This window comes from Bubalus kerabau, chromosome 8, assembly GCF_029407905.1.
Source record: "Bubalus kerabau isolate K-KA32 ecotype Philippines breed swamp buffalo chromosome 8, PCC_UOA_SB_1v2, whole genome shotgun sequence".
NCBI classification, from domain to species: Eukaryota; Metazoa; Chordata; class Mammalia; order Artiodactyla; family Bovidae; genus Bubalus; species Bubalus kerabau.
This window is the reverse complement of record NC_073631.1, coordinates 60,397,078-60,416,674: the sequence shown is the minus strand read 5'-3', so window position 1 is coordinate 60,416,674 and position 19,597 is coordinate 60,397,078. Positions and strand designations below refer to the sequence as shown.

At 37.6% G+C, this 19,597-nt stretch overlaps 1 protein-coding gene across 18 annotated transcripts in view; it reads right to left on the bottom strand.

Annotated features, from left to right (window-relative positions):
* IMMP2L (inner mitochondrial membrane peptidase subunit 2) overlaps window positions 1–19,597 on the bottom strand; it is a 984,232-nt gene that overhangs the window by 569,356 nt on the left and 395,279 nt on the right. For 2 of the 18 annotated variants that reach the window (XM_055590369.1, XM_055590373.1), the window contains exon 2: window positions 2,298–2,375. The exons of the other annotated variants lie outside the window; for them this stretch is intronic. In XM_055590369.1, coding sequence (XP_055446344.1) covers window positions 2,298–2,375 — 78 coding nt within the window. The remainder of the gene's footprint in view (window positions 1–2,297; window positions 2,376–19,597) is intronic. 18 annotated transcript variants of the gene reach the window in all.

The window sequence follows — 19,597 nt, the reverse complement described above, 5'->3', positions numbered from 1 at the left end:
CCAAAGAGCCATAGTCAGAGAAAGGGAATTTTTAATAATGGAATTTTCTTTTTCAGAATTTTATAAAACTAGATAATGGTACCTGAAAACTTCTCTTTTGATAAAATACAAGTCTATCTGTCAAAAGTACCATTTTCTGATAAAATTTTAATGACTTTTTAAAGATTTTTCTACACCATTTTTCCTACAAGAATAAAAATTTATTAACACACGCAAAAAAAATAACTGATTTGAAAAAGAAAAAAATTAAAAACAATCCAGTATCTAAATGAGGTTCATTAGGGTTACATCAGGTAAAAGTATGCTCACTTAATTTTTATCGTATTTAATCGTGTTATATTTTAAAAGTATTATAAATTACAAAATGTAATATAGGCAAAATAATTCCTTCATTTTATAAACCAAGAGTCTGATGTCCACATAACAGATTAACTTGCCAAAGGCCGCAATGCTCACCTCTAGGCTGTAAGTTGCTCTGACATTGTATAAATCTCCATTATGTTTTCTAAGTTTGGAATAGTGCCTGCCATCTAGTACTACCGATGCAGGATTCAGCCAACTCTCTCATTGGTCAAGTTGCTTCATCATAGAAAGAATAGTGAAAATACCATTTACACCCACTGCAAGCAACTTTCCAAACAAATTCTGAGTTGAGAAACTAAAAAGGTGCCATTATGTTGCTTCTACATGAGCAGACACTGTATTGAATACACACACTGACAAGTTGACTGGTAAACCCCATGGTCTAATTTCCCCATTGGTGCCATGTAGGGTAACTCATATTTTCAAGAGAAGTATCACTTGACTTAATGAATGATTTGATAACTGACCAGAAAGGAACATAGCATAGTAATTAAAAGCTTGGACTATAGACAGTTTAACATGCAGCTCGGCTACTACCTGTTTGAAAAGTTATACAACACTCTTTGCCTTAGTTTCCTCATCTGTAAAATAATAGACAGACGATATGGTTAGTTACAATATTAAATGAGCTATTCTTGTACACTATTTCTACATTGGACTTCCCTGCCATGGAAGCACTGTGGATCAAGTGCTACAACATACATACTATCAGGGGCACGTTGGCATGTCTACTATGAACAACTTCTATGGAACAGTTTGAATAATCAACAGACGACTGACTACAAATACTCACAGGGGAGAAAACATTGCTGTTGCAAGAAGTAAACTGAGGTCACCTCAAGCACTGAAGTACTCGTCCAGGCTTTGGCCATTCATATGTATTCTCTTACATACTGCTTATGAGCTACTTAGCAAACTTTCTAAAGATGCTGAAGATGGCAAATCTGTCCGTAGAACAGAAAAAAATGCACCACAGAGGCTGTGATTTTTATACATGGCTTGAAACACTGGTGACCACAGTGGTGTGGGGATCCACACATGCATTCTTTTTCTCATGTTGGTAAATAGTGAACTAGTATGTTCCCTATCAGAGAGCTAGGTGTGAGTGTATTTCTGGTATAACATTGTAACTTTTAATCCCTAGTGGACCAGCAGAAACAGTGCACATCCTGGGATGTTTGCCACACTATCAGAAGAACAAGGCATGACTGAAATGTAATCCATACACTAAGTGAGAGTAAGAAGAATTTAAGATCTATCAATTACAGAGCCTATCTATCAAGAAAATGGATATTATTGTTCATTGCAGCACTATTTACAGTACCTAGAACATGGAAGCAACCTAGATGTCCATCGACAGATGAATGGATAAAGAAGTTATAATAAATATACACAACGGAATATTCAGTTCAGTTCAGTTGCTCAGTCGTGTCCGACTCTTTGCAACCCCATGAAGAGCAGCATGCCAGGCCTCCCTGTCCATCATCAACTCCTGGAGTCCACCTAAACGCATGTTCATTGAGTCAGTGATGCCATCCAACCATCTCATCCTCCATCGTCCCCTTCCCCTCCTGCCCTCACTCTTTCCCAGCATCAGGATCTTTTCAAATGTGTCAGTCTTCTCATCAGGTGGCCAAAGTATTGGAGTTCAGCTTCAACATCAGTCCTTCCAATGAACACCCAGGACTTACCTCCTTTAGGATAAAATATTAATCAACCATAAAAAGGAACACATCTGAGTCAGTTTTAATGAGGTGGACAAACCTAGAACCTATTATACAGAGTGAAGTCAGAAAGAAAAAGATAAACATCATATTCTAATGCATATAAATAGCTACAATGGAGAAACAGACATAAAGAATAGACTTATGGACATGGGGAGAAGGGAGAAGAGGGTGAGAAATATGGAAAGAGTAACATGGATGGAAACTTACATTACCATATGCACAATAGATAGCCAACGAGAATTTGCTGTATGGCTCAGGAAACTCAAACTGGGGCTCTGTATCAACCTAGAGGGGTGGGATTGGAGGGAGATGGGAGGGAGGTTGAAAAGGGAGGGGAAATACGTATACCTATGGCAAATTCATGTTGAAGTTTGACAGAATACAACAAAATTCTATAAAGCAATTATCTTTCAATAAAAACAAATTAATTTTAAAAAAGAATATGGAGATCAATTATAATGAAAAGAGTTTTAAGATTATGTTATCTTTTAAGAAAACCACAAGCAATAACCAACCAGCCTTTCTGTTTTATCATTTCACGATCTTCTCATCTCCAAAAAGAAAGAAACAAACCTATATTTCAAAATACTCTAAAAATGTCTAACTTACAATAAAGTTAAATGTATTAATGTAACAGTGCTGACTTATAAGCTTAAACATCTCTTAAAATTAATTCTGAACATCAACATTTCTCACAAAAACAAAAAAGTAGAAAAGCCTGCGCATCCATTAGTGTGAAAGAGCATCCATCAATTTTTACTATCTGAATATCATACAGAAAAATTTTACACCCATTAGGGTCCATCTAGTCAAGGTTATGGTTTTTCCAGTAGGCATGTATGGATGTGAGAGTTGGACTATAAAGAAAGCTGAGTGCCAAAGAACTGATGCTTTTGAACTGTGGTGTTGGAGAAGACTCTTTAGAGTCCCTTGGACTGCAAGGAGACCAAACCAGTCCATTCTGAAGGAAATCAGTCCTGGGTGTTCATTGGAAGGACTGATGTTGAAGCTGAAAGTCCAATATTCTGGCCACCTGATGCGAAGAGCTAACTCATTTGAAAAGACCCTGATGTTGGGAAAGATTGAAGGCAGGAGGAGAAGGGGACGACAGAGGATGAGATGGTTAGATGGCATCACTGACTCAATGGACATAAGTTTGGGTAACTCCGGGAGTTGGTGATGGACAGGGAGGCCTGGCGTTCTGCGGTTCATGGGGTCGCAAAGAGTCAGGCATGACTGAGAAACTGAACTGACTGATACACATTCATGTAAGGTTTTATAAATCTTGGGATCCTAACCTTAGACTCATTACAATGAACTAAAATCAACAGTGAATTGGCTATAAACACACAGACTCATAACAATACTATTTCACAATTTAACAACTCTAAAATTTCCAGTCCTTTCACATAGTAAATCTCATGCACCGTTAAAAAATGAGATGAGGCAGGTATCAAGAACAAGAAAAAATAAGAAACTGAGGCAGACACGGATTAATGACTTCCTACAGCTTTATAGCCAAACATCATCATCTTCCTACAGATGATGTTTATAACTAAAGCCTTTGACTATGTGGATCACAATAAACTGTGGAAAATTATTAAAGAGGTGGAAATGCCAGAGCACCTTACCTGCCTCCTGAGAAATCTCTATGCAGTTCAAGAAGCAACAGTTAGAACTGGACATGGAACAACAGATTGGTTCCAAATAGGGAAAGGAGTATATCATAAGTCTGTATATTGTCACCCTACTTATTTAACTTAGATGCAGAGTACACCATGCGAAATGCCAGGCTGGATGAAGCACAAATTGGAATCAAGATTGCCAGGAGAAATATCAATAACCTCAGATACGCAGATGACACCACTCTATGGCAGAAAGCAAAGAAGAACCTAGAGCCTCTTGATGAAAGTGAAAGAGGAGAGTGAAAAAGTTGACTTAAAACTCAACATTCAGAAAACTAAGATCATGGCATCTGGTCCCATCACTTCATGGCAAATAGATGGGGAAACAATGGAAACAGTCACAGACTTTAATTTTGGGGGCTCCAAAATCACTTCAGATGGTGATTGCAGCCTTAAATTAAAAGACGCTTGCCCCTTGGAAGAAAAGTTATGACCAACCTAGACAGCATATTAAATAGCAGAGACATTACTTTGCCAACAAAGGTCCATCTAGTCAAAGCTATGGTTTTTCCAGTAGTCATGTATGGATGTGAGAGTTGGACTATAAAGAAAGCTGAGCACCGACGAATTGATGCTTTTTTTTTTAAGTTACAGAGATTTTTTATTTATTTATTTTTAATTTATTATTTTTTTTTTTACTTTACAATATTGTATTAGTTTTGCCATACATCAACATGCATCTGCCACGGGTGTACACGTGTTCCCCATCCTGAACCCCCCTCCCACCTCCCTCCCCATACCATCCCTCTGGGTCATCCCAGTGTACCAGCCCCAAGCTTCCTGTATCCTGCATCGAACCTGGACTGGCGAATTGATGCTTTTGAACTGTGGTGTTGGAGAAGACTCTTGAGAGTCCCTTGGACTGCAAGGAGATCAAACAAGTCAATCTTAAAGGAAATCAGTCCTGAATATTCATTTGAAGGACTGATGCTGAAGCTGAAATTCCAATACTGTGGCCACCTGATGTGAAGAGCTGACTCACTGGAAAAGACCGTGATGCTGGGAAAGATTGAAGCAGGAGAAGAGGACCACAGAGGTTGAGATGGTTGGATGGCATCACTGACGATGGACAATGTTTGAACAAGCTCCGGGAGTTGGTGATGGACAGGGAAGCCTGGTGTGCTGCAGTCCATGGGATCACAAAGAGTCGGACACAACTCAGCAATTGAACTGAACTGAACTGAATAACTGATGAGTGAGAAAACCTACTCTTCTGAATCTTGATTCAATGCCTATTACCATATACACTCAAGTGTATTTACACACACACTGCATAGAGCCATAATCTATATTTTTATTATACATTTTATTTTTGAAGCTACTACCTCACCCAATGCAAAAATATACTGCTGGTTTCAAAGATCACAGTGCTTACTAAAAATATACAGCCTGAATCTTTTGGCCCTTATTTGCTTATTTTTACATTTTGTGATTACATTCTCTCTGCTTCAGAAAATTCTATTACTGTATGAAAAACTATTAACCAGCCTCCTACTGACTCTGGTAAAACAATTATTGGAAAAAAAAGAATATAGCCCCATGTACATGGCAACAAATACAATTCCTTCTTGGCACAGATGCACAAATTCAAATCACCGGGAAGGAATCTGAAAGATATTTTGAAATCAATACATGTGCAATAAATGGTCAGAGAGAAGTATGAAAATCAGGACAGGTAGACACATATCAAAATTAACATTAAAAGAATTCCTCTAAGTAAGCTGGACTTTCCAATAAAGAATAAAAAGTGAAGAAATAATTCAATAGACAGTTACCATATAACCCAGCAATACCATAGCTAGGTATATACACAAGAGAGTTGGGAACATATATCCACACAAAAACATATACACTATTCTCCATAGCAGCATTATTCACTGTAGTCAAAAAGGGAAGACAACCCAAATGTATGTCAATAGGTGAATGGATAAGCAAAATGTGGAATATCCATATAACAATGTATTAGTCATATAAAGGAAGGAAATGTTGACTCACACTATGACATGAATGAACCTAAAGACATTTTGCTAAGCGAAATAAGCTAATCACAGAAGGCCACATTTATGTGACTCCATACATATAAAATGTCTGAAACAGAGGATTCTACATAGAAAATATATATATATATGTGGTTGTTTAGGGCTGGGCTGGGAGAGATGAGGGACAGGGGGAGAGGGCAAAAGCTAACAGGTCCTAGCTTTGTTTTGGACGTGGTGCATGTGTTGTAACACACACTGCAGTGATGTTAAAACCATCTGTGACTATAAAAGCCATTGAATTGTATACAGTAAATATACTGCATGGTATGTAAATTAGCTCAATTAAATTTGTTGGAAAAAAATAGCATTAACAACTTGTATACCACAGAAAAATCTATATGAGAAATAAGCCTCAAGAAGTATTGATCAGTACAAAGGGGTGTGAAAATCAGTCAGTCGTGTCTGACTCTTTGCAACCCCATTGACTTATACAGTCCATGGAATTCTCCAGGCCAGAATACTGGAGTGGGTAGCCCATCCCTTCTCCAGCAGATCTTCCCAACCCAGGACTCGAACTGGGGTCTCCTGCATTGCAGGCAGATTCTTTACCAGCTGAGCTATCAGGAAAGCCCATACAAAGAGGAGGTGGGGAATAAGTAGCAAATTCAAGCACTTTATGGTAACCTTTTACTCACATAATGATCATCATTTCATTATTCTCAGAATTCATGCATTCGAGTTTCATTTTTTGAGGTATCTGAACTGTGTGACATAACAGTTACTTCAAATCTTTCAGAAGTTTCTTTCCCTGAGGCATAGATTGTAAATTCACTAATGTTTATCTGGATTGTGTATTATTTTAATTCCTAAGTTATAAATGCACTTTTGAGTAATGATATGCAATGGGGTAGGTAGGAAAGAAATTGATATAGACCATCCTAGGTTTGTTGTAAAGAGGAATCTATAATTTGTACTCCATTAGGAATCACATGATTCATAGATCAGAAATTATCTGCAGAAATGCAAAATGGATCTGCAGTATAGAACTTTAAAAGCAAAAATGCACAAGATAATTTAAATAAGCGGTGAAATATCTTAAGTGTAAGAAACATACCTTTTTCTTTTATTAAAAGCAGGGTATTTTACTTTATATTGGGAAATATACATATACACAAGTCAGAAGAAATGTATTTATCCCATTACAATCAAAAAGTACCTTTCATCTTTGAAGTATCATATATGCATTAATATGAGAAGAAGGATCAGAAAATGAGTCTTGTCATATGGATGTCATTTGTCAAGTATATAGCATATTGTAAAACTACTTATAAATGTCACAGAGAAAAAATCACTATACTTGCACCTTTTTCTAATCATGAAAATTCAAATATGTTGCTTAAAAATAATGTAAAATCATTTAAAGCATAAAGAAAAATAAATGGTCCATTGCGTGGACTTTTATTGCCTATGGTTTCCCAGTGATTCCCTTCCAGTTATGGCATATTCCTTAACATAGTGCGTTTTCAAAACAATGAACATCAAAAACTAAAGAATAGCAAGGAGAGATAAGAAAGCCTTCCTCAATGCAAAGAAATAGAGGAAAACAATAGAATGGGAAAGGCTAGAGATCTCTTCAAGAAAATTAGAGATACCAAGGGAACATTTCATGCAAAGATGGGCTCAATAAAGGACAGAAATGGTATAGACCTAACAAGAAGCAGAAGAGGTGGCAAGAATAACAGAAAACTATGTAAAAAAAAAGATCAAAATGATCCAGATTACCATGATGGTGTGATCACTCACCTAGAGCCAGACACCCTGGAATGCAAAGTAAAGTGGGCCAGAGAAAGCATCACTATGAAAAAAGCTAATGGAGGCTAATTACTTTACAATATTGTATTGGTTTTGCCATACATCAACATGAATCCACCATGGGTGTACACGTGTTCCCTATCCTGAGCCCCACTCCCACCTCCCTCCCCATACCATCCCTCTGGGTCATCCCAGTGCACCAGCCCCAAGCATCCTGTATCCTGCATCGAACCTAGACTGGCAATTAGTTTCTTATATGATATTATACATGTTTAAATGTCATTCTCCCAAATCATCCCACCTTCTTCCTCTCCCAGCCTCCAATTAAAATTAATAAATTTAAATTAAAAAATAATAATAATAAAAGCTAGTGGAGGTGATGGAATTCCAGTTAAGCTATTTCAAACCCTAAAAGATGATGCTGTTAAAGTGCTGCACTCCAGATGGCAGTAAATTTGGAAAACGAAGCAGTGGCCACAGGACTTGAAAAGGTCCGTTTTCATTCCAATCCCAAAGAAAGGCAATGCTAAAGGATGTTCAAACTACTGCACAATTTCACTCATCTCACATGCTAGCAAAGTAATGCTCAAAATTCTCTAAGCAAGGCTTCAGTGGTACATGAATTGAGAACTTCCACATATTCAAGCTGGATTTAGAAAAGGCAAAGAAACCAGAGATCAAGTTGGCAATATCCGTTGGATCATCAAAAAAGCAAGAGAGTTTCAGAAAAACATCTACTTCTGCTTTATTGACTGCACCAAAGCCTTTGACTGTGTGGATCACAACAAACTGTGGAAAATTCTTGAAGAGATGAGAATACCAGACCACCTTGCCTGCCTCCTGAGAAATCTGTATGCAGTTCAAGAAGCAACAGTTAGAACTGGACATGAAACAAGAGACTGGTTCCAAATAGGGAAAGGAGTACATCAAGGTTGTATATTGTCACCCTACTTATTTAACTTAGATGCAGAGTACACCATACGAAATGCTGGGCTGGAATGAAGCACAAGCTGGAATCAAGATTTCCAGGAGAAATATCAATAACCTCAGACACGCAGATGACACCACCCTTATGGCAGAAAACAAAGAAGAAGAAGAACTAAAGAGCCTCTTGATGAAAGTGAAAGAGGAGAGTGAAAAAGTTGGCTTAAAACTCAACATTCAGAAAACTAAGATCATGGCATCTCGTCCCATCACTTCATGGCAAATAGATCAGGAAACAATGGAAACAGTGACAGACTTTATTTTTGAGGGCTCCAAAATCACTGTAGATGGTGACTGCAGCCATGAAATTAAAAGATGCTTGCTTTTGGAAGAAAAGCTATGGCCAACCTAGATAGCACATTAAAAAGCAGAGACATTACCTTACCAACAAATATCCATCTAGTCAAAGCTATGGTTTTTCTAGTAGTCATGTGTGGATGCGAGAGTTGGACTATAAAGAAAGCTGAGCACTGACGAATTGATGCTTTTAAACTGTGGTGTTGGAGAAGCAAGGAGATCAGACAAGTCAATCTTAAAAGAAATTAGTTCTGAATAGTCATTTGAAGGATTAATGCTGAAGCTGAAACTCCAATAATTTGGTCACCTGATGCGAAGAACTGACTCATTGGAAAAGACCCTGATGCTGGGAAAGATTGAAGGCAGAAGGAGAAGGGGATGACAGAGGATGAGATGTTGGGTGGCATCACTGACTCGATGGACATGAGTTTGAGCAAGCTTCAGGAGTTGGGAAGCCTGGCATGCTGCAGTCTATGGGGTCACAAAGAGGCAGACACCACTGAGCAACTGAACTAAACTGAACTGATCCCCTTAATATCTTTTCATTTATTCATACAATTTTTTTTCTTCTAGAATATGCACTTCATTTGATGACTAGCAAACCCTCAAGTTTATTGATGAATGTGGTCAGGGAAATACGTAATTTGTCACTACAACAAAAAAACTAATTTAATTTACTGAGTTTCAAACTGCATTATTTTTTGAAAATCTGTCCTCTTTTCTTTGCCCTTCTGTTAATTATTATTTTCTGTCTTTCCACATCTCCAACTTTAAAAGGTGTAGTTGTCAAATAGAGTAATATAGAGAATATGAAACTGAAGATCAGTCAATGTTGTTATGAAGTAATTGTACATCCATTAGTCCAGGAAGTAACTAAAATCATTGTTACAAGGACCTTTGGAGATGGCCCACAAATTCAATTTACCTAGATTAGTCTTAGGCATAAAACTTTCAGTGAAAGTTAGGAATCTGTGAGATTTCTTTTAGGTACATGTGCATATAGCAAACATGACAGAAAGATGGGGTGGGAGGTTCCATGCCCCAGAGAGTGCGAAGAGCCTGCAAGGTACTTAGAATCAGAGGGCAGAAGGTTGAATCCTAGCTTTCTCATTCCCTAAGTTTTTTTGCCTGGATCTTCACTTCCTTTCACTGTAAAAATGGGGTCCTACTGAGGATCAAATGGAACAAGAAAGCATCTAATATCATGAGAGGAACACAGTATAAGATTTAGTATGCTAAACGCTTTTCATATTACTGTTTCCAACTAGTTAGCAGGTATCTACATACTCCCAAGAACCAGCAAGCATCTTTCCCATGAATCACAGAATCAAATGATAAAATTTTGCTGAAATGAATGTATTAATTACTTTCAATTCAATTATGCACAGATATTAACAAAACCTCTAGTTTTTCATCCTGGATGCTATATATAAGATACATGCTTCATTTTATAAACTAGGAAGAATTTTGACATGCTGTTTATGAGGGTCTTATGATGGTTCCAGGATAGAAAAATACTATTCTTTAAAGTTAAATTGAGCATAAAAAAAAAAACATATTATACTGCTTAGTTGAAGCTATTGAAAAAATGATATTTAGTTTTTACAATCACCAAATACCATACCATTATTTCTATACTATCTTTCTATTACACAATTATGACTATATTAGTTCACCATTATTATCACTACATGTAGACCTATTTAAATATAATTAGGAGTACACATTACCTGATTTCCTTATTACCATACTAGTTTCATTGCCAGTAGACAATTTGCACGTATGTTTGAGATCCACATAATAAGAATAGCTTAAGATCACTGAGCCCAATTTCCCCTGCTGTGATTTACTGGAGAATACGTAAAGCAGTATCTTCATGTGCTTTTCTAAAGTAGGAATGGATAACAGTTCCCCAACCACATACTGTAAACAAGCTTCTAACGAACACTCTGCTACTTCTGTCACCCTTATCACCACGTTGATTCTTTATATGTTTGGTTACTAGAATGTAAGCTCTGTGAACAGGGATCTTGCCTGTCTTGTTCATCGTTATACACATGCAATCCTCTATACACTCACTGACATATCATAAGTGCTCAATACAAGGAGTGGATCATGTATATGAGCATCCTGAAACAGTGAAATAGGTCATAGTTTGGAAGGGAGATATGGAAGAACTAATACATACATTCTAATGGGTGTCCCCAGCTAAACTCATAGGCTACAGCCCCACATACACAGCTAATAGTTGGCAGCACAGTGAAGCCAAACCCAGGTGATCAGTAAGAGCCACAAAGGAAGGCTCGGTTGCCTTAAGGCACAGTGTTGAACTTTCCGGTTTTGAAAGTGGATACTGGGATAAATGTGAAGGTTTTATATAATACTAAATAAATGACCAGCATTATTTAATCTAGTTGCCTGCCAAAAACAATAACAAAGACTGGCCCTTAATGTTTCTCAATAGTATGATAAAAGCTAACTCAAGAATGAAGTATACTGAGGTCTTCTTCTTGTCGCTTCCATGCTGTTCATTACCTCTTACTGCTAAAACCTATAGCTATAGATTTTGTATCTAGCTAATCTGTCACTTTAGACAGGCTCCAACCTTGCTTACATATTGAATACGATTCTTTGGATTCAAAAGCTTTAAGAATAAACATTTCAATACACAGTCATTTCTGACTTCAATAAACTAAGCAGGGAGAGAAAAAAAAAAAAAAAAAGATTTTTAAACCTCTTCCCTCTAAGTGGCTGAAGAGGGAATGAGTGTAGAATTGATATATAAAATACAGAATCTTACTTTTTCCTTCCATGAGCCATCCCCAGTATAGTCAGTTCTGTTCAAGTGTCATCCCTTTTAGGCTTTCAGGACTCAGCGTACTCAAAGGAACTCTGGGACAGGTTCCCGTTTACTAAGCGAATGGAACTAAATCCATTCTTTCTTTCCTTCTCCTACCACCAGGTGTTTACCACTTCTTTGACTCGATTAGATCTGAGGAACGCAGACCTGCCCCGTGGTTTCAACATGATTCAGGCACAGAGCGGGCAGGCTGCTTCTGCGTCCAAACTCTATGATAGATTCCACTGAAAGAATCTTCAGATTCTTTGAAACTCAAGAAAGCAGTCACCAGGGATTCAGGATAGAGTTTGTCAGTTGATTTATCAACTGAAAAGGAAAAATAAAGGAAGGTATTAAGTCTGAAAAATGAGAAGTAGAAATAGAGCATAAAGTACCCCCAGGGATGAAAAAGTTAAGAAAATGACTCAAGGGGATACGAAAACAAAACAGTCAATCGTGTTCCTCAGGGAAAACAGCTGGGAGTAGAGGGTAGAAGTGAGAGTGTGTTGGGAGTTGAAAGCAGTCATGATTTTAAGAATAGATTTAGGTGGATATAAGAAAACAAACAAAAAAACCTTAATCCAGTAGTTATATTCAATGGACCTAGAGGCAAAGACAAGCACGAGAAAAATAACTCAGGCTAGTTTCTAAATAATTTGGATTCTCTCAAGTCCTTATGTATATTGTAAATTTAAATTTAGAAGTTACAATTCATTAATCAAATTAACTACAATTTGTACCATTACTTGAATGCTAAATCTTACATAGATTGGCAGTTCTCTCTTAAATCGATGCCTTGCTAGATTACATAAACTTTTATACTGTTACACCCAAAATTTAAACTATCATGTATATTAAATGCTAAGCCATTAAGTATTTATAAGTGCATCTTAAATGTTTATATTGTGGCTGCATCTAAACTAAAAATGAAAACCCATTATGTTCTGCTTAACCCCATGCTGCCTGAAAAATGAATGATGTTAAATTTCAAATAAGTAATAATGTATATAAACACTATGCTTTTGTAAATGCATGTTAAAATTATGCTGATAAAATATCACCATCCTGGAAGGGAAGTGAATCATTTTGATGCATGTTACTGTAAGCCTTTATAAGGGTATTAGTCACATACTCAAATTTAGTTCTGATTACAAAACAAAAATATGTTGGAAATTCCATAAAGATCAAACTAATTAAAGTACTTAATTGCCTCTGACTAATTATGGAAACTGGCAAGCTCAGTAAGGAAACAGGTTTTTTTTTTTTAAGGAGTTTATATTTTAGGCCATACTTCCTAGGCTTTACTTGACTGGGAGCCACTTCTATCATCTCACATCTGATATTACAAACTCTGTCCACAGAGAGTTATAAAGGGAAATGACTACATATGCATTCAGAGTTTAACTGGGACAAGCAGAAGCTATATTCTCAGACTGAGCAGCCAGAAGTTGTGCTGGCACTTTCCTTAACAGCTATATTGTATCTTGTTTCTCATTAGCATGACCTCTCATGTCTAAGTTTGTGGTGGTGGTTGTTAAAAGAGCAATTTCTTCTATGGGGCATATTTGGAGATCATGGTGGGTCTTTAAACTCAAAAGAACAAAGTGCCTGAATCAGGAAATTGCAAATCCCTATGAAATATTTAACATAAAAGATAGAATTTCAGACATAAAGGAAAGAACATGGACTCTTGAGTTCAAGTAATACTGTTTTTGTTTTTTTTTGTTGTTGTTTTTTTTTTTTTAAAGCCAGCTCTGCTTCTTAATAGGTATGCCCATGGGAACTTGAGGAAGTGACTTGACTTCTCTGGTCTCATTGTCTGCATTTATAAGACGGAAATAATATCACCTAATTTGCACTCTGCTGTCACAATAATAGGGAAAATATAAGCAGTATAACTTATTTATAAAAACTGAACGTGCTCATGAATGGGAGTTTTTATATTTTATATTCAATGAAAGACAATTTTTTTGTCATTTGTTTTGTTCACTCTTTATTACAAGCACACGAGTAGCCATGAAGAACCAGAGTGCTCTGGGGTCTTTCTGAGAGAAATTATACTTCTGCCTTAAGAATCAAACAGAAACAGGGGGAGGGGATAGTGAAAATGGAGTCAACAAGTAAATGTCCTATGTTCTTTAATCTTTACTTAAAATTATTTGCAGTGCCAACTTCCATATAAAATGACAGCTTCCGTTTATAGGAAAACTATATTGCATAAAGTCAATTATCTATAGTATTCCAAGGCACATATGTATTAATAATTTGAAGTCAGTGACAATCACAAATACTCAATTTATCCTAATTCTGTTAAACAAGGATATAATCCATTCATTCTCTCAAGCACTGCAAAAGCTTCCCTTTCCTTCTCTAAAAGCTCTCTCCCTCTATAGAGCATCTGGGCTCAGTACAGAGACCATGAGGAGCACTTGTCACAGCAGGACTGGAGAGGCCGTTCTTTCCACCCTGCCTCGACTGCCATAAGCACACCGGTGAAGGAAGCCTCCTGTGCTCATTGTAGAACTCAAACAGCAGTGGGACTTTGGGTGTAGCCCTAGAAGGTCCCAGACACTGCCTCTTAATGACTATGCCACCATTCAAAACTATCCCTAGATATGAATGTATGTATGCACGTTGGTGGGGGGGGGGGTGGCATGTGTGTGTATGACATAAAATCTGAATTTAGGAGTATTCAGTTAGTGTATAGGAAACCAGTACATCTATACCCCCATCCCCACCCAAATACTCCACAATAGTATCTATACAAAATCTGTAAAATAAGACAATATGTGAAAAAAACAGTTGAATCCAATAGACAGTGTTAACGATACTCTCTTTCAGGCCCTATTAATAAGTATATATTAAAATAAGTCTCTTTCTAGATGGTTACTGGTTTGCTTTCTTTCAAGTAGCTTTACTGCTGATCCGTACATGAATGTCATCACTGAATGGAAACAGTCCAAGGACTCATATCACTCCCACTACAAGGAGAAGCTTCAATAAATTTCAAAAGCTATGGCGGTGGTCCAGTCCCTGTGCCATATGGCATTCCACCTGCCCCAAGAAGTTTTGTTAATGTCCTTTAAAGCTCCAAATAAAAATACTGAGACATAAACAATCAAGTTTGCTTTGCAGTTGGGTGTTTTGAGCTCTGTGTGGTAGCTGCAAAAATTCCCCATGCTGTGCGTGTTAATGAGACCCTCCATAGGCACCATTAATACATAAAAGCAATCACCCATAACTCACAGGCTTTTCCTCCTGACTATGTCTGACTGTGTTCACTGCATTTAGCAACTAGAAATATACCAGGAAAAGTCAGTCTGGATGTCAGGCGATAGGAGGAATGAAGATCTAAAAGTGACAACAAAATTTTAAAAATCTAGAGGTTCTAGGACATTACCTCCAAAGATTTATTTCTAAAAGAATTTAGCAATGAAACACAAAAATACATTAAAAGTGAACAAGGGATTTCCCTGGTTGCCTAGTGGTTAGGATTCCGGGCTTTCACTGCCAGGGCCAGTGTTTGATTCTTGGCTGAATAACTGATATTCTGCAGGCTGAGAGGTGCGGCTAAATAGCAACTAGCAACCAGTAAACAGCAACTAGCAAAACTAAAAACCCACTGTAAGTGTATTCTTAGAGGTCAGAACAAGATTAGGAAATTTTCATTTCTATAATGTAATGAAAAGAATAGCAAGGAAATGGAAGCCAAATGATTGCTAGATCCCTTTGCATTACTGTCTAATGACTTTGCTCATCCAAATATTTCTTTCAATAGTTCTAAGCATTTTGTATTAAATAGCAAGAATAGTACAATCAGAAATGAGTGGGCTCGCCTAGCTGTTTTAAATGTAAGGGAATATGCTTTAATCTAAAAAATTGTAATGAGAATTATATATTTATTTATATACATCTATATAACAGGATAGACAAACATAATCCTAAATTCTTTTATTATAATATTACATACTCAATGATTAAGTTAAAGATTAAAAAAAAAAAAAAAACCCTCTCGTCATTTCCAACTCTTTGAGACCCCATGAACTATATAGCCTGTCAGGCTCCTCTGTACATGGAATTCTCCAGGCAAGAATACCTTGAGTCGATACCAGTTCCCTTCTCCAAGGGAATCTTCCTGACCCAGGGATCAAACACAGGTCTCCTGCATTGCAGACAGATTTTCTCCAGAGAACCCCCAAAAGATCATAGGTTCTATCAATTTTACAGGTAGGTAGAGGCACTAAAATGGAAAATGAAAAGGGCCTTGACAATTTGAAGAAAAATTTATTAAAAATCATACATTTTTGATTGAAAAATTAAAATGGAGGACGCGTCTCCCTTACCATATCAGCATACAGAATCTCCCACTGTCTTCACAGTATCTCTTGTTATACTCCCCACCTTGGCAGTACTGCCTTCAGTGCTGCTTTTAAACACTTCTCTTACCGGGCTCACAAACCCAGGGGTCCATACACTGAATTCAGAGACGTGTATAAACCTGGGAGGAATTTCTTTCTTTTTTCTTTTTTGCTAACCTCTCCCTGTAACTTAGCATTTTATTCTACAGTGAACATAGGAAAACGCCAACCACCACAGCCATATTAGCAGTCACCTATACCTTGAAATATTTATTTTTCCTTTTAAAATCACCTTGAGATTATAACCATTTTTACACCCAAAACTGGATCACAGCATTTAGTACATTAAAATACATTATGAAGAAGCACATACATAGTACATCACAAACTTTATATATTTTGATGTTATATATATATATATATATATATATATATGTAGAAATAAAACTGGTTTCCCTTGTAATCTATATATTTTATTCATTTAAAAATTTATTCTAAGGGGTCTATAGGTCATAGAAAATTCCCACCAAAGGTATCCATGATACAAAGGAAGGGTACAAGTTATCTTTTTAAAGGTAAGCCCACACAGCAGTGACGCCCATATGTAAGTTTCTGGCACAGGTTTGAGATACCCCCTCACGTCTACTCAGGCCTGCATCACTCCTCTCTTCTGCCTACAATATATCTTAATATCATTCCATTCTATCGTTTTAAGCATCCAGGACCATATCTCAGCTTTTATCAGGCAGGTTGATGAGGAAGTCAATAGCAATATATAATCTCAGAATGGTTCTCACTACACAATTCTTCAAGAATCTCTGGGATCCGTGTGACAAGGACAGGGTCAGACTGAGCAACACTGGGAAGAGGCCACTTGTGTTTTTGGAAATCTCTGACAACTGTCTGTAACCACACCCTTTTATTTTATTTATTTATTTTCAGTTTTTGTATCTTCCTGTCTCCCCAGTAAATCAGTTCACTTATCTCTGGGAGTAGAATTAGTAGTAGGCTCTGTTTTCCCCCTAAAGGTATGCACTATTATATAGGAAAAGAAAAGACCCCAAAAGTGGGGGTAAAATGTAAGTAAACATCAATGTTGTGGGGGACCAGTGAACACATATGATGTGTGACATAAGATCAATTCTGGAAAAGAGGGAGTGAGGCAGGTTTATTCCAACAGCCGGTAGGCCCCAAGGAAACTAGGTCCTTTCTTCTCTAGTTAAAGGGAGTCTTAACCTGCTTAACTCAGTGAGCCTCCAGCCGCAGAGCAACCACACGAGCAAGGGGAAGTTCTGCTGGCTGAGGCTATAGGGCGGCGGTCCCCAGCCATCTTGGCACCAGGGACTGGTTTCATGGAAGACAACTTTCCTATGCATCAAGAGTGGGGGATGATTTTAGGATGATTCAAATGTGTTACATTTATGGTGCACTTTATTTCTATTATTGCTACATCAGTGCCACCTCAAATCATCAGGCATTAGATCCCCAAAGCTCTAGGCCCACCAGGCTCTTCCTAATAGGATCAGCTGAGTGTGATCCTGCCACTTAGCAAGAACTCTCAGACATTCAAGCCAATGCTACCCAAGCCCAAATTAGGCACTTAACCTTTTTAAAAAGGTTAAAAAGGAATAAACGCCATGTGCACTCTCAGATTTCACATACAGTATTGGGACAGAAATTCAGACTGCTGTAATATAATTGGGCTCAGGCCATACTCATAGAATGGAGCCTACTGGAAATGAGATAATACCATGCCTAGCACATAGTATGCCCTTAAATATTTGTTGAATGAGTTGAATGAATGCTATAGTCAATAGGACAGGATAGAAGAGAGTGCCTTTGTCTTCTTTCATGATTACATTTAAATCATCATGATAATAGCAAACACTTAAAAAGAGCTTATCATATGGTAGATACTGTTTTAAGGGCTTTATACATACTAACTCATTCAGCTCTCTTGATAAGGCTCATGAGTGTTATTTACAGAGGAAGCAAGTAAAGCCCAGGGATCTTAAATCATCTGCCCAAAATCACTTCGTCAGTAACTACAGGTCTGGGCAGCAAATTCAGGCAGAGTCTGGGGCCTTCACCTCTCCCCTACACAACCCAGTCAGAATGCAGTTTACCTCTACATTGATGACTTTGCATTGAAAAGGAAAAAATATATATATTTTTAAGGGGGTGAGAGATGAAAGAGACCAGGTAGATGTACACCTGTCAGAGAAGGAGAAGCTACCACAGGAAGGGTCTGTGGGGAGGGTCCCTCTGGGGAACACAAGGGCAGTTCTGCTTGCCCTCTCCCACCTCAACTACCAGCGGGATTTGCCTGAAGTTACCAGACCCACTAGCTCAAGGGAGGTATAGCTAAGTCACTTCAGTTGTGTCTGACTCTTTGCGACCCTATGGACTGTGTAGCCCACCAGGCTCCTCTGTCCATGGGATTCTCCAGGCAAGAATAGTGGAGTGGGTTGCCACACCCTCCTCCAGGGGATCTTCCTGACCCAGGGATTTAGCCTGCATCTCATGCATTGCGGGCTGATTCTTGACTGCTGAGCCACCAGTGAGAAGGCAAGGGTCAATCTCCTGGTGAAACAGAGAGTTGGGCACATGTGAGTGATGGGAAGGGGTTCAGAGAGTGGCCACTTGATAAACTTGCCATTTCTGACATCCCCCAAAAGAGGGGGACTTAGTGCATTACCCACACTAGCTAGTTATTTAGTTAATAATCCTGTAGAATAACTTATGCTCATTCAATAGGAAGGCTTTCAAATTTTAAACCTATTTTGAAGCCAAACTTCATACCAAACAGCTAACTTCAAGACCAGATCTATAAAAATAGCTTACAAAAACATGAGAAAATTCACATTCTATTGTGGCCACTTAAATTAAAGACTTATCTCAAGGGGGATAAAAACAGTAGAGAAACCTATATCAAGAGCAGAAACTTTGCTTCTGTGGCCCCAGAGACCTGAGGATCCTCTGTTCAATTTTAACTATTGAAAGGCATCAGTGCTTTCACAGAACCCACCTTTTTAATGAAAAAAAAAAAAAAAAAGAGAGAACTACTACAAGGGCCTGCCAAAAAGAAAATTAGCTTAACGTTAATGACCAGAAAAACCATGTTAATCCTTAATAAATATGGCAGAGTTATTTTCACAACAGCTTTCTTTTAATATTTCTCACTCTACTCATGAACCATCCTTTAACTTTGCTTTCCCTGAAAACCCACAAACAGTAAGTGATCAAAAGAAGAAAGATGCATTGGTCCACATTCTCCAAAACCCTACAAGTACTGAAGAAATGATGGAATCCTTCAGCAAAAAAAACTAGAGCAAAGATGAAGGTAAGAAAATAAGGATGATATTTTTAATACAGTGAAGTTTCAGAGAATTGCCATTCTTTATAGGTTATATGATATCGAACTGAAATGACTGAAGGTGATTTCTCCATTTCAGCCCTGTGATAGAAAGTAGACAGGCTTTGGGGTGGGAAGAGAAGGCTCACTATACCTTTTAAGATGAAAGGATGCCTTTCCAGTCTAAATGCTTGTTCA